The 16,547-nt window shown below is 41.0% G+C and overlaps 1 protein-coding gene across 4 annotated transcripts in view; it reads right to left on the bottom strand.

Moving 5' to 3' along the window:
* The window catches only part of LOC309503321 (NACHT, LRR and PYD domains-containing protein 1 homolog), a 44,265-nt gene extending 29,537 nt beyond the window's left edge, over positions 1-14,728 (bottom strand). Inside the window, exons 1-9 of one of the 4 annotated variants that reach the window (XM_082176095.1) lie at positions 14,080-14,728; positions 7,697-7,768; positions 7,270-7,518; positions 6,860-6,904; positions 4,993-6,712; positions 4,789-4,872; positions 4,609-4,665; positions 3,974-4,237; positions 159-245 (exon numbers count right to left, since the gene is read on the bottom strand). In XM_082176095.1, the coding sequence (XP_082032221.1) occupies positions 159-245; positions 3,974-4,237; positions 4,609-4,665; positions 4,789-4,872; positions 4,993-6,712; positions 6,860-6,904; positions 7,270-7,518; positions 7,697-7,715 (2,525 nt within the window). In that variant the 5' untranslated portion in view covers positions 7,716-7,768; positions 14,080-14,728. The remainder of the gene's footprint in view (positions 1-158; positions 246-3,973; positions 4,238-4,608; positions 4,666-4,788; positions 4,873-4,992; positions 6,713-6,859; positions 6,905-7,269; positions 7,519-7,696; positions 7,769-14,079) is intronic. The other 3 variants (XM_082176097.1, XM_082176094.1, XM_082176096.1) reach the window with 3 other exon arrangements.
* Positions 14,729-16,547: the final 1,819 nt, after the last annotated feature.

Below are 16,547 nucleotides of genomic sequence, written 5' to 3'. Positions count from 1 at the left end.
ATCTGCTTTTAATGGAGTGTAATCATTGTTATAACAATAATTTGTGTGAGAAACAGACCAACATTTAAATTGTTATTGAATTGTTAATGAATTAGAAGATCTAGTGTGGATGCAAAGAAAACTTATTTGATGAATTCTCAAACGTTTGGTATACAAACCCGTTAAATGTCATCGCACAACTTGGTCTTGTGTTTGAGCTCTGCAAGATCCTGATTCCATCCTCCAGTAAAAAGCCAGCATTTACCCTAGATGTGGAAACACATTATTATACAGATAAAATGAATAAAATGTATAATGCCATTCTTTACATTTGCTTCTTGCACTCATTTAAACAATTCCATAACAGTTTAAATGGATGAAGGCCATGAACTACAGATGGGCGGTTTCATTTGCTTTGTAAGGTTATCTGATATAGCAAGAGCATTGCAAAACTGCTAAACTGTCAAAATAAATCAATAAATACAAATTATTAAAATAATAATAATAAAAAATACAATAGATCTTTTGTTTACTAAACCATTTTGTATTTCTAAGGTTTTCAATTCCTCAAAGGTGAGTGACTGTGTGATCAGTGTCATTAATTCATAGCCTTTTAATGTTTAATGTTTTAAGAAAATAAACTCTGCCATGTCATTCATAACCTGTGTGTCTTTCTTTCTTCTGCAGAACACAGAAGAAGATATTTTGAATAATGCTGGTAATAAAACAGTACCCTTTCGAAGGGAACTCGAACTGCGTCAAGCGCTATGGGGAACGCCTTCGCGTGAACCGGTGTCTGAAACGCTTGTCAAATCACGACAATCCTATTGTCCGGCGACAGCCTATGACATCATCAGAAGTGCGACCCAGAAGTATATAAGGGGAGCCTGGAGAACATGTCAACAGCTTTTTCATCTTCAGGGACTGTTTTGTTTGTACGCTTCAACCTGAAACTTCAAAAAGGTAATCATGGCTTGTGAAAAACGCTGCAGGAAGTGTGTGCATCCGTATCTAAGATATTGATACTTGATGACACACAACTTGTGTGTTTATTTTTTGGGCTCAGAGCAAGCACGATCAGTTCCTGAGGGATCTGATTGTGTCACTATGAGTTTTTTCCCTTGAGAAAACTCCACTCCCGTCTGCTCTCTTCTCGAGGGAAGAGGGACAGACATCTGTACCAGTGCCAATCTGTAGTAGCGAACAGGTTGGCTGTATGGAAAATTCTCTAGTGAAGCCACCGTTCATCTGAGCATCTAATAGACATTTTGGGGGAGATGGCTTCCTCCCTATTGGGAGTTATTCTACTGAGGCCACCGCTCTGTCAAGCTCCATATAGAACTACAAAGTCAAGCATTGGCCCTCTTTGGGCCACCTTGATAGCCACCTTATACCAGAGCAGCAGTTCTCCTCTCACTTTTAGAGTCATATGAGATTATAGCTCTGAACTTCAGTCACTTTATATTCGTGTGTCGGCCCTCACGGGGCAGCCTCGATATCTGGCTTAGGCTTAACTAGGGAATTGGTTTAGTTTTCCTAGTACTGGCCTCCTCTTACTACAAGAGTCGTCTAGCCTAGGCCCACCTTTTGCACTAGGTGTAAAAATGCTAGTGGTGTTACAGGGTAGATAGCAGCATAGGTAGCAGGCTATCTTCAAAAAAATAAATAAAAGAAGCCTCCCATGCAGATATCCCATGGAAGATATCCCTGATACATTCCTCAGGGTCATGCTGATAGTACTCCCCTTGTAGGGTCTTTATTTAGAGTACTTTGCTACCCATAGCTCATATGATATCACCCTTCACCACCCAGGCTCAGGTAGAGACAGATTAGTTACTCCCTCCCACTTGGGATGGTTGAGTATGCTCCCTAGAGCCGAAGCACTGCCTGGGCTGACGCCCGTGACATTTGAAGCTGTAGGCCTTACAGTAGGCCTCCTCGATTGCTTTAAACCCCTTGCTTTAAAGGGTCCATTGCATTTCTGCTAAGTACACTGCCTGTTGGCAATGTAAACCTTAGAGCGGGAGGCACTCCCCTTATTAGGGTCGCTTTCAGAGTTCCCAGCCTCCACAGGGCTCTGAAGTACTGTGTAGATCCAGGATCGAGTAGAGTCACTCCCCTCGTTTGTAAGGGCTTTGAAAGCGTTATGCTGAGTTCTACTCTCCAGGATGCCCGTCTCTCTATGATCCGGTCTGTGAGTGCTTACTGCCACTATCTGCAGTCCTCCCTATCGCATGCATTCACTAGTGAGGCGAACAGTGTTAGAGACACTGTTTAGAGAACAAAGCAATGCCCAGGCCGACGCCCGTGACTTTCGAAGTTGTAGGCCTTACAGTAGGCCTCCTCGATGAATCTGGTAACGTAAAATTGTACTCCCCTTGCTTTAAAGGGTCAATAGCACTTTTTGCTGAGTACACTACCTGTTGGCAATGTGAAATAAGTATAACCAGGCCCACAGAGATGTCTGTGAGATCACCAGACTTCTGTGGCTAGCTCTGCTAAACAGTCCCGCTATCAAGTAGTCAGGCCTCAACAGGCCTCCTTGAAGGCGGACCCCCAACGAGTTGGATGCTTAGGACTGCTAAGGCAAAACCTAGCCCACAGCCTGGTCAATACTTATCAGGTTTTGAGTATAGTGTTCCAGAATCTATCTGAGGATCGTTCTGTATGAATACTTAGCTCCCTGAGTCTGGTCGGAAGGTTGAAGAACTCTCACGAGGCCTCCCTGGTAGATCAGCCCTAGAGCTGGAGTCGCTCCCCTATTAGGGTCCCTTTCAGAGTGCCCAGCCTCCACATGGCTCTGAAGCACTGTGTAGATCCAGGTTTGGGTAGAGTTACTCCCCTCGTTCGCAAGGGTTAGAAAGCTCTATGCTGAGTTCTACTCTCCAGGATGCCGTCTCTTTGATCCGGTCTGTGAGCGATCAATGCCACTATCTGCAGTCCTCCCTATTGGATGCCTCCACAGGTGGGGCAAAATATGTTAGAGACTCTGTTCAGGAAACAGACAGGTTGTTGGTAAGACTAGATCATTAATTAGACCAGGTCAGCCTCCCTGGTGGCAGGTGGGGTTGATTTCATGTCCCCCTCAGAAAGTGACTGGATGGGACTCCTTGGAGCCCCTGGCCATATTCCCTTAAAGGAACCCCTTCCACGTAAGTTGTTGGTTCCAGAGCGTTTGAGCGGCCTTGGTAGGCCTTCATTGTATCGGAGGCCTCTTTGAGGCTTATAGCTTGGGCAGTGGCCGTAGGGAATACTGTCACCTGTATGTGACCCAAAGGGAGAGTGTTTTGGGCATTTCAGTGAAACTGCCGGTTTTTGACGTTTTTGTCACAGCCATAATTTGCCATGCACTCCCCTCAGCATGGCAGCGTGGGTAGCTCGTTCCCCATAGCGCTTAACACAGTTCGAGTTCCCTTCGAAAGGGAACATCTCAGGTTACGACTGTAACCTATGTTCCCTGAGAACAGGGAACGAGACACTTCGTCTCGTCGCCATGCCTCGGGATGCCTGCTGAACTGTCCCTTCAGACGATAAGCTGTTGACATGTTCTCCAGGCTCCCCTTATATACTTCCGGGTCGCACTTCTGATGATGTCATAGGCTGTCGCCGGCCAATAGGATTGTCGTGATTAGACAAGCGTTTCAGACACCGGTTCATGCGAAGGCGTTCCCCATAGTGCTTGACGCAGTGTCTCGTTCCCTGTTCTCAGGGAACATAGGTTACAGTCGTAACCTGAGACGTTTTGGTTCAAACATTTCTTGTCCAAACAATCTAAGTCAATGGGATCTGAAACTGTGTTACAAGCATTTTTTAAAATAACTTATTTTGTGTTCCTCAGAGGAAAACAGGTTTGGAAAAACATGAGGGTGAGTAAATGATGACAGAATTTCCCTTTTTGGATGGACTATCCCTTTGAACATTAGATACACAGTTGTTATCAACAGACAAATTCACATAGAAACAGGACAGAGGTGATTTCAGATGTGTTTCTCACGTGAGTTCGGTTAGACTGGGGCAATTCTGGGTCAACTTGAGGGTCCAGACAGACCACATCTCAGTTAGACACCTCACGCTCATTACCATCTTTTTCAGGTTAGAGAAGGAATAGAGAAATGACAGTAATGCATCTGAATCCCTTTGGTGAATTATTATTTGAAAAAGTCTGGTCCAGTCGATGTTGATTGTCTCTGAGTGTGGAAAGGTGAGACTGAATGATAGCAAATCCGGATGGGGATGCCGGCCAATCTCTATGCAGATACTATTAAAAAATAATTTAAAAAAGATTAAAGTTGTTGTTGTGTCTATTAAGTCAATAATTTCTTGCTTAGAATATATTTTTGTGATTTTTTGATTAATTGGTGGTTTGTTGGGCACCAGCCAATATTTGCATCATTAGCAATAGTCAAAAAAGATAAAAGTGTGTACCTTATTTTTTTTAACTATTTTGGGTGACCAATTTAGTTGCATTATTACTATTAGAATTATAATCTATTAGATTGCGGAGACCAAGTATGCCAGATAAACAGGAGAACAAGATGATGATATAATTGGTTATACAAAACATATTAATCATATAATTATTTCTGGTAATCATGAGAAAAAAACTATTTTGATTCACTTGTTCTTCACCTGGATGGCTCTTTGTTGATTGACAGAACAAGTGAGCGGTAGCTGGTTACACAAACACTGCAAACCAAAACACAGAAAAAATATACATGAACTAAAAAGTTAAATAAAAGCACATTAAAGGATGATAGCATGTGTGCATAAAACGCATTAAAATGTATAAAATATATTTTTAAACATTACCGCTGTGAGCTCAGGGTCTGTCCTCTCGCGAGAGCGTAGATCAGTTCACCGAGAACAGAGTCTGATGGACCTCTTATAGTCAATCTTCAAAATAAAATACAGACCTTCACTGTACAGACTAAGTAAGTTTAACTTGCAATAGCTAATTATAGATTAGATATTAATTACATCCACTAAATATCTGTTTTAGATTAAAGCATTTACCTTGCTTCTTTAAACTTGTGAAGTTCAGGCAAAATCATAGACAAATCTTCCGATGACAGATACAAATTAGAAATTTCTTCAATGCTCTGACAGCACTGAGAGCAGTACAGCAGGGCACAGCAGTCTGTTCTTCTGAGTAATTTACCATATTCTATATTCCTTTTTCTGAGCAATTTACCACGTGGATCAATCTTTTTCCAGGATCCCATTGCTTCTTTAACAAAGTCTTCTTCATGAAGTTCATAGAGACAGTGAAGAACTAAAACTGTTTCCGAAAACAAGGAACAACCTTGATTTTGACTTTTGATCTTTTTCAAAATCCATTCTTTCAGATCAACCTGTGTTTTTGGACGAATGAACAGACCATGTTTTTTAAGTGTGAATCTCACATCCTTATTCAACAAACCAAATGCAAATTGCACCACAGCTGGTTTTGTGAAAATATCATCGAAAAACCTTTTAAGTTTTCCCAGGGACTCTTCTTCATCCAGAAGGACATAGTACAGAGCAGTGAAGAACTCCTGAAAGCTGAGATGCATGAAACTGAACATTGTCTCCTGGTAGATTCTTCTCTTAAACAGGAACTTGCACAAGAATGGATTTCCAGCAGGGTCTGAAATGGTTTCATTCACACTTTTCTCATCCAGCAGGACTTGCTGTTCCTGCATCCCTCTCTCTGCCAGCTGACCCAGACTCCTCAGCAGGGTCGGGACGGACTGACTCAAACCCTGGCAGTGATGCTCCAGAAGAGTGCACACAAAGTCCACGTAGATGGAGGTGGTGGTTTCCAGTCCGCTTGTCGCACCTGCACCATATTTGAAACGCTCCTGGATAGTTGTGCAGATGATCCAGCAGACGACAGGGATTGAGCAGGCAGTGATGAGGGTTTCATTTGCCTTCACATATGTATAAGCCTCCCTGAAAAGTTCCTCATTTTGAAAAAACTTCTGGAAGTACTCCTCCACCCCCTTTTCTGAAAATCCCACAATATCAGAGAAACGCTGAGGTCCTTTGAGCAGATTACTGAGTGTGTCCGTAGCTGTAGATCTGGAGGAGACCAGCAGGAGAGACTCTGGCAGGATTCGACCCCTCAGCAGGGCACAAAGAGTGTCCACAGGTGGGGCTTTCTGAAGCAGATCAGTGTGTGCTGACATGTCATTAATGTCCTGTGTAAGTTTCAGCTCATCAAATCCATCAATGACCAAAAGCACCTTCTCTGGCGACTGCTGTAAAATCTGTGAGATCTCATGTGATGATAAACTACAACTACAGCTCAAGATCTCCACCAAACTCTTCTCGCCAGGAATGCGATTTATTTCTTTACACTTTAAGTGGAACACAATATCAAACCGCCCTTTGTAGAAGTCACCAGATGCCCAGTCCATCATGATCTTCTGCACAGTGAAAGATTTCCCATTTCCAGAATTTCCCTGCAGTATCACAGAACTAGGACTGTTCCCGTGGTCATCTGGGTCGAACAGAGAGCTGAGATGGACAGAGTCTCCACTGCTCCTGGAGCTGAGGACCTGCTGGAGGCTCTCTCCACTAGAGCAGATCTCTTCTTCTCGCTCTTTTCGATCTCTATGTTTCCGAAGGATCAGAGGTTGTGTGAAGCGCTCAGACAGCAGCACATGTTCACCAGGCAGTGAGTTATACTCAGTCACATACTGATACTCGCTGCAGATCAGCTTCATATATTTGTGAATCACTGGGCTGATTTCTGTAGAAAAGGTCAATGTTCAAAGAGTTAGTTTTTTTTTCTGATTCTAATACAGTAAGAAATTCCAGAGCAGAGAAATACCAACTAAATTACGAGGTGGATGGAGTGCAATATTTAAAACATATTATTATAAAATTCATCAGTCACCTGAAGAATGTGTTTTTTCAGAATGTGTGTGATGTCCTGTGGAGCCTGTAGAACATTAGACACACTTGATACATTAATTGATTTATTAATTGTTATATTGATTAAGGCATTTCACATATATTTTCAAACATTTTACATCAATCTATCTCGCTATTTATCTCGTTGTCTGTCTGTCTGTCTGTCTATCTATCTATTGTATATGCTAATTGTCAATCGTATTTGACGATAGTGGTCCTGACAGAAATAAGTGAACAAGATGGAAAAATAAGACAAAATATTTAAGGTTTCTACAAGAGCTTCTGCAATTTGTGCAATGCCTGTAAAAGTACATATTTTAACAGTACATATCTCAGTACATACTGTAGGTCTAGACACATGTGGTATAATAGCCAAAATTAGTGTGCTCTTACCTAAGTCTCTGAAGAGAGATGGCTCATGCTTTTCCAGGCTAGAATAAAAGGCAGATTTAACCTTGACTCCTCCAGAGTGCAACACTTCATATAACTCTCTCATTTTCTCCTGGTTAGTATCTGCTGCTCTGATCTTACAGTATGGCTCCCATTCCAGCATGCCACGGGACTGCAGCTCATCCGCTATCGGCATCACCATCTGTACTCTCTGGACAAGTTTCGCCCAATGGGCGTCCACAAACCGAGCACCTGGTAGAGAGATAATAACATGATAACTGCTCACAAGGGAGAAAGTGATTTCATAAGATTCAAGAACGGGATATTCTATAGTGTAGCAAGTACTTATTTGGGAAACTTCACTTTTAATCAGTGTAATGCAGACTTTTTTCATATGACTATCTCTGCTTTTACTGTGGTAACTACTTACGCTCTGAGTCTTGGTCCATGGTGTCTCATAAGTGTCTATGACGTGTTGTAGAGAGCTGTCTTAAGTTGTCCTCTAGGAAAGGAAACATAATGCACGTAGTGTGAGATGGTTGAAGAGAGCTTTTGTGACCCATGCGCAAGCTCCAGCCCCTAACCAGAGTCCAGTGCAAGCTCCAGCCCTGACCAGAGCCCAGTGCAAGCTCCAGCCACTGACCAGAGCCCAGTGCAAGCTCCAGCCCCTGTCAAGAGCCCAGTGCAGGCTCCAGCCCCTAACCAGAGTCCAGTGCAAGCTCCAGCCCCTAACCAGAGTCCAGTGCAAGCTCCAGCCACTGACCAGAGCCCAGTGCAGACTTCAGGCCCTGGCAAGATACCAGTGCAGGCTTCAGCCCCTGACCAGAGCCCAGTGCAAGCTCCAGCCCCTAACCAGAGTCCAGTGATGGCTTCAGGCCCTAACCAGAGTCCAGTGATGGCTTCAGGCCCTGACCAGAGCCCAGTGCAGGCTTCAGGCCCTGACCAGATACCAGTGCAGGCTCCAGCCCCTGACCAGAGTCCAGTGCAGGCTTCAGGCCCTGACCAGAGCCCAGTGCAGGCTTCAGGCCCTGACCAGATACCAGTGCAGGCTCCAGCCCCTGACCAGAGTCCAGTGCAGGCTTCAGGACCTGACCAGATACCAGTGCAGGCTTAAGGCCCTGGCCATATACCAGTGCAGGCTCCAGCCCCTGACCAGAGCCCAGTGCAAGCTCCAGCTCCTAACCAGATTTAGCAGTTGATCACGTGATGCACGAACGTTCTAATCACACCGTTGTGATCGTACGTTCCAGGGACCAGCCAAGAATGATCACACCGGTGTGATATTACATTCATATCAATTCAATATCCCTCCAAATTTGTTGTTTTCTGAGGAACTGGAAAAGGCTGAATTGGAAATGATTGGTCTTTGCCAGAAGAAGAGACATTCTGAAGAACTGGCGGAAAGATGGTGTGATAATTTACCATTTACCATTTTAACCCAGTACTTCACTCAGATATCATGAGAGTTGGTGGACGTCTTGAAAATGAAATGATGCCTGAAGAGGTTAAACATCCAGTAATAGTGGCCGTGAACTTCCCACGACTTACCCTATAACATTTACATTACATTTACTGTCACTTAACAGACACCTTTGTCCAAAGCGACTTACAAATGAGGACTAAAGCAAGCGAGTCATCGTGAAGAGGCAAAAACAACGCAAGAAGTGCTCAAAATACAAAGTTCAGGCATTGCTCAGAGTAGCATAAGCCAGACCCCAGCAAACATTGGTCCGACGGCAACGTCGTGTCCCTGGCCAAAAATAGTCGCGGTAGGATGACATAAATCGGTAAAAATATGTAACACAGAACATTTCCTAAAAATGCATTCAGATACATTTGTACATGTCTACAGTTCTCTGGGGTTGCATGTATAATTGTTATTTTGACTTTTAGCTACGTGTAGTTCAATAGTGTATCGGGTGAGAGGACGTCACCTGGCGACGTCTTTTACACATGCATTTATAGTCCACCATGACCCTCTATGAAATCCTTGTGAAATATGCAAAAGCTGTGCTTAATCCTTGCATGGTTAATACTGCAATAATTAATTTAATTGCCCAAGTAGTTTTTAAGTGGTTGTGAAGACGTCCACTGACGTCCTTTACACATCTAGTCAAGCAAGACAGAAAAAAAACCCAGGAATTATCTTTATGAAATACACAATTTGTATACAAAGTAAATATATTTACTTTATCTTGTTTAAATAAATTATAATCACAAAGTGCCCAGTGTGGTTAAGTTATTGCAAAGCCACTGCGCATTTTTGTCATTATTTCAACCTGTTGTACCTGATGTATTTGTTGTTATTTTTTTATGGAATGTATACATATACATGTAAAACAGAAATATATCCGGTCACCATTTATGTCTGAGTTGGATGTAATTGCCAAAACTGTGCTGCCAATATGTAGTAACAAAAGATCTCGCGATATTACAAAATCCTGCGATAGGATAGATTATCTTGCGAGATGTTAACGTGTTCTCCCCATAGACTCAGGAACACTGAACAACCACGAGGAGAGAAGGAATTGAGGAGGGAGTTGTATCGATATTATTAAAAATCTACTGTTGGGTAAGTACATTTTGTATTATTAGATTAACATGCTTGAGTTTTACTTGTTTGACATGAATGAACCGAAATAAATGATGCCCACATTGTCAACTGAAGTTTACTGAGTTAGGCTAAAATTAGCTAGTAGGCTAAAAGTTACTTTGAACTTATACAACGGTATACCATAGTATAAAGTATGTTTAATGATACAGTCAAAGTTATTACTGTAACTTATTAATGTAGCCATTTGAGAGTTTCTTTCAGAAAGTAAATTATTTGAAATAGAATGAAATGTTTAGCTGGATTTGAACATGTATGTTTTCAGTAACTGCTTTAAAAATATTTTGAAAATAAGTGCATGTCATTTACCTAAAATTTTTTTTTTTTTTTTTTAAAAAGAAATATATTCTCTACCCTTAGATGCTGTGAAGAGGTGGAGCCCAAAAGCTACAGACTCTGAAATTGATGCAGCAATGGCAGAACACCTAAAACACGCTCCAGGAAGAGCTGGGGGTGGTGGATACAAAAAATGAGCCAAACAATGTGTTTAAAGGTCCCATGACATGCTACTTTTTGTAAGCTTTAATATAGTCCTTAGTGGACCCTAGTACTGTATCTGAAATCTCTTTCCAAAAATTCAGCCTCGGTGCAGAATTATAGCCACTACAAGCCAGTCCCAGAATGAGCTTCCTTCAGATGGGCCGTTTCGGTGTCTGTAGCTTTAAATACTAATGAGGAGGAGAAAGGCGGTGCAAGGTGGATGGTGGGTGTGGCCTTGACCATCTTGCGCAACGGTACCATGCATGTTTGTTTATGTTGGATATATTGCAATGGCACGAATTGGACGCGCAGTCGTTCAAGCATTTCAGTTTGACCAAGAATCTGATCCAGATGGAGAAGCAACGGATGAAGAAGTTGCAACTCAGTGGCTCCAGCAGGACGTTTCCTAATGGTTAGTTTAAAATATTATGTCTGGATACGGTACTTTATTCGGATGGTTTACAGATATTATCATGTAGCTAACGCGAACCTACTGTTGCCTTTTCATGAGAGATCTGTAAAGTCTGTAATTTATCTTATTACAATTACATCAAGCTCTGCGATCTTGAAATGCGGATATCGCGCGCGCCATACAAACCAACAGGAAAACGATTATCCAAATAACAAAGAAATGTGCAACACTCGCGTTACAGTATGTGTAACTTGATGCTGTCTACCTTTACATTAGCGCAAGTAACTGCATAGCTAATGTGACAGCCACATTCTACGTGTAAGAAGCTAGGTAACCATAAACAGTAAAGCAACACACTTATATATAATTTGTTGACTTACTTGTCCGACGTTCAGCAAGCCCAGCTCTGTATTGACCATTCGATGTTCATTTGTACATCCAATTATTGAGCAATTATTATGCTTCGCTCGCTCAAAAGCCATGATATCTCTCGTGGACAAACTAAAATCGCGCGTTCTACTTCCTAGCTCATTTTCTCATGGGCGAGAAATAATAGGCTTGTTTGAGATGCGCCTTGCCTTGCCTGAAATGTATGCGAGAGTAGGCGGCTGCAGTGAGAGGAGGAGTGAAAAAAGCGCAGGCAAGCCGGAAAGATCTCTCTTCTCGTAGTGGATCTGACACCTGTGAGATCAAAGATGGATATCGCGGGATTCACGCTCGTGCACAGTGTTGCTAATAAACTGGATGTTATTCAAGTTCTGTTGCTTTTATATGAAAATAAATAAAATGAACAAGACACCCAAAGTACTTGTTATTTAATTCCATTCCAAATACATGTTTATCAATATTTTTTTCTTTAATACAGACATATGTGTTTTCTTTTTTTTCTTTTTTTTTTATAAAAATGAAATTGCATAACCCAAAGAGATCGCACTGTCAGATAGTTTGGGAATATTCACACATAACATATACACATAAAACCTGATATTAGAGTTTTAAAATCAAACATTTTAAAAGAGAACAATACATCACAGTTGTTTAAACCAATGAGCATTAAGCTGTGTCGTCAGCAAGTCGTTTCCCATCGTGCTTTTGATCAGCGCAGTCGGTGGAGAGCAACTGCGCTCGACTGCAGAATCCGACACGTGCGCGAGAGATTTTTGACATACGTCAGCATGACATCAGAGCAAGGCGGACCGCACTCGGACACATTTCTAACCGGCATGCATCTCGCGCTGATCACCGGTGATCGGTTCTGCGCAGATTTTGCTCATCTCAAACAAGCCTATTCTCTGGGCGGGCAAAGCAGAGAAAGGGGAGGTAACATTCCTCCTTATGACGTCATAAGGAGGAGATTCAAGATCAGCCCGGTTGAGCTTCCATTTTCTTAAAGGCAGAGAAAAATTGCAAAAGCTCAATTTACACCGATTAAAATGTTTTGAAACTTAGGGACCATATACAGGCTAGGGGAACTCATATTAATGTTAAAAAACCTCAGAAAGTGGAAATTTCATGTCATGGGACCTTTAAGGGATAGTTCACCCAAAAATGAAAATTGTCATCATTTACTCAACCTCATGTTTCAAACCTTTCTATGTTATGCTAAACACAAAGATGTTTGGAAGAATGTTTGTAACCAAGCAGATGTCGCTTCCCATTAACTACCATAATCATTTTTTCTCCAATAATGGTAGTCAATGGTTGCGCCATTTGCTTGGTTACAAACATTCTTCAAAATATCTTATTTTGTGTTCAGCAGAAGAAAGAAACTCTGAGTAAATGACAGAATTTTCATTTTTGGGTGAACTATCTCTTTATATAATAATTCAGTATTTTGTAATTGGTATTTTAGTTTGGTTAACAAACATTGAAAAAATAAAGATACATTTTGGCTGTTCAAGATCAATAAAATGTTGTGCTAAATCAGAACATGCTTCTTTTTTGCTTATGTCCACAAATAATGTGTTCTTGTTTGTGATGTACACGTGATTAAAACGTTTTATTGACGTTCAGGTCTGACTGGACCAATTGTGGACCTTTTTAGAACCTTTGTCAAGATGTGTAAACCTCAAGACTTGATTGCCTTTCACGATGTTACACAATAGGTGTGTGATTATTTTATATGCAGGCTTATATACACTTAAATTATGCAGCAACACATTTAAACACACGGATGACGACGCATTTAGACGTCCAGAGACGTGGAATTCACGGTCAGATGACGTCGAAGACGTCCGTTCAACTTTCATTTTGGAACTATTTTTCAACCATGACGGGACGTGTCGGACGGACGTCTTTTCAACGGTCATTAAACGTCCAAATGTTTGCTGGGACAAGGGAGGATTGAAGGAATTTTTTATTTTTTATGAGGTTAAGTGCTCACAGAAGAGATGAATTTTCAGCTGTCTTTTGAATGTTGTCAGGGATTCTGCATTCCGGATAAAAGTGGGGATAAAATAAATATAGTTCAAAGTAATATGCCTTTACTGAACCAGTCAGTTTAGAATCACTCGTAACTCAGGATGGGGAATGAGAGGGGATGTTGTTCCTTAACAAGAAATTATTAAAGTTGGCATGAAACGGAAGTTGTTATTGTGATGTTTGTCGAAGTGAAACGGCTTCTCAGATGAGAAAAACATTGTGGGGCGGGACTTGATTTTGTTGATCTTAGGTGTGGTCGTAACGATCAATCAGGGAGGTGAAACAGATGTTTCAGAGAATTTTTCATTCAATACTTTATGTACTGCTTAATACAGCGTATGTTTGTACAAGAATAAAGTGATAAACATAAGCCTATAGTATTTAAATACCAATGTAGGAGTCTATGTTTTTAATCAGTTTTATTTTGATAAACATGACACAATATAACATTGCGATTCGTGACTAAATGGAATGAGGTTTTACTGTTATAAAAATACAGATTTGTTAGATTCGCATTGCTGCATGAAGTCGAACAAGCCTGTCCAGGGGAATTTGTTGCTGATCTCACGTCACGTGAGTGACAGGTTGCTCTCGCCTAGATTTCACGGTGACTTTAAGTAAATAAACAAATCACTCATAACACACACAAAGAAATGTTGCCGCTTACTGGCACATAGTTTCTACCCATGAATCAATCTTTTTGGTGAATAGATTCAAAATAATCTCCAATACTCAGTATAAAAAACCCACATATTATGCTGCGCGTCTAGTCGCGGTTTTGAAAAACAAAAACAATATCTATCGTGTAAGTGAGCAAAACTCATCTCGTGACTAAGAAGCTTCATGTCAGAAAAGTGATCAATAAGATACGGTCCAGTCTTGTTCTTACCTTCAGTGAAGTTGACATAGTATTCACGGTGAAGATATCAAGGCTTTGTCACGAATATTAATGTGTAATATTCATTTCTACACTACAGATCGAAAGTAGTTTGTGAACACACCTCTTCTGAACTTCCTTCATTTTTATAAGACAGCCCAGAATGCTAGTTTAGTTATGCCGGGTTAGTTTTGTTTTCGATATTACTCCTCACACAGAGACAAACGGCGAAGGATCATCTCTCCAAAATAGTGCTGGTGTAAAACGTGAAAGGCTGATAATATTCCACAAGCTTTCGCAATGTGAGTAAAAGACGTGCTCCTCTCGTCAGAGTCAACAAGGGACCGTCGATAAAGTGCGGTTTGTTGCAGCGCTCTTCATTCCTACAAGCTATAGTAAGGCTTACAGCACTTTTGCAAATGCTTTCTCATCCTGAAATGCTCCAAACTGCACCGCCGAATCAACCACGATCACACAGTGCTAATACCAATTCAGCACAGAAGCTCCTCGAAGTCCGATTTGTTCTAGTGAATCGGTTCGTTTCAAACGGCACTGACTCCTCCTTTCTCATTTAGCTTTGGAAAATCTGATTTATTCTAACGAATCGGTTCATCTAAACGGTTCTCTGTCTCATATGTAGCCTACCGGTAGCTTTGGAAAGTCTGATGCATTCTGGTGAATCGTTCTTAATGAACAGATTCAACAGATTCGAGTCCCATATTGCATTTCAGGTCTTTTTTTTCTGACTATTTACCTCATTATGTCTAATTAAATAATGAAGTTAAATATTCTACCAATAATCTAGTTTTTTTAATAAGCTGTTACTACAGTATTAATATCTAACATAGCCTAAGAGAACCCACGGGGTCAGATTTGGCCGCTGTTAATTGCTGCTACCCAAAAAATAAATAAAAATAATAATTGTCAAATTTAACTTCAAAACCCTATGGGTCTGGGGTCTGGGGTGACGGGATGGGGGGCTTCTATGATATCAGACTGCGTAGCCTATAATAAAAGATAATGAATTTCTAACCTGAACCAAACATATTTTTATTCAAAGATCAACAGTCTGTCATTATTCTTTAGTCTGCCACAAAAAAAACAACAACACTAAAATCATGAACTCAAATGTCATTGTGAAAAGAAAAAAAAAAACAATGACTGTTGTAAGTAACAGTGCATAAATCAGACCTTTCAGTATAGCCTAACGCTAATAAGCTTAAACGACGTTTTGCAGTGCCGCGAACAATCAATCACAATCAATCACTCCTTTACGCGTGCAGCAGTGACTATCCTCACGGCTGCAGCAACTTGCGCTCTAATAATAGGCAAAATAGGCTACAGAATATTTCATTCTGTATTGACAGGTGCCATATTTGAAAATCGATCATATATATGTTTTTATTACATTTATATCTGCATTTATGTAAAAACGTAAACTTTCAAACATCAAAATGTCATTTATTAATATGTTTTCATGTCAAAATGACATACAAACATCTTTTCCTATTCTATTTTGCCTGGAAAAGCTTCCAACACGCTTGCGTGTCGTGTGAAAAATAGGCGTCGGTTCTATTTCTAGCATGCACGCGTTTTCCGCGCGGCTCGAGGCGTACGTGTCACGTAGGCAGTGTGCAAGCTCTAACCTGTTAACAGGGGAGCCGAAATAAAAACGCAGACAGTTTTAATGTTTATAAGACAATAACTACTCAAGATTTTGCTTTAGTATAATTTTCGGGACAATTAGGGCCAGATTCGGGATTTGGGACAACAGTTTAGATTTCGGGACTGTCCCGAATTTTTCGGGACGTCTGGTCACCCTATTTATTTTTAAAGAAACACGAAAATTTATAAAAGGCTCCATTACCTTGTATCTTACGTTATGGCCCCGTAGATGCAGTTTTTGTAAAAATAGGCTAACGATTGCGTCATAACCACGCGACTCTCTGTCGCACAGTAGAGAAATTACCGTATGGACAGGAGGAGAAGCTCGCGGGCAATCAGGGGGACGTGGAGGCAAAGTGACAAAGTAATTAATCAGAATACTTAGCAAAAGTTGCTCCTGCTCCTAGCTCATGGACAGCTCCTACTCACACTCTCCGTCTCTGCAAGTTTCGGAAGGGAATGATTCAAATTTCTCTTGGCACAGCTACTAGAAGACAGACGGGTTGCTCACGTCACATCTACGTCGTCGTCGTCAAGCTCAGTTTGAGTCTGCGCAGTACGCTCGACCCCCAGGAAGTGAGTGCTTCTAATTGACTTCACTTGTCTCCGTTGAATCCAATGGGGTCGCTGTGTCGTTAAAAAATGCTAATTCGTCAAGTATATTAGACACAAAATAGAGGTCCACCCTATTTCACTAACAAAAAAAATAATGAAGTAAAAGAAAAGAAAATGGGCCTATAAAATAAGCCTAATATTGTTTTCGTTATTTTTTATACATGTAACAATATAAATAAGGTTATGACACCAAAAGCTAC

The sequence above is a fragment of the Leuciscus leuciscus genome (assembly GCF_965113295.1).
Source record: "Leuciscus leuciscus genome assembly, chromosome: 7".
NCBI lineage: Eukaryota > Metazoa > Chordata > Actinopteri > Cypriniformes > Leuciscidae > Leuciscus > Leuciscus leuciscus.
The sequence above is the reverse complement of the archived record's forward strand: the minus strand, read 5'-3'. Positions and strand labels throughout refer to the sequence as shown.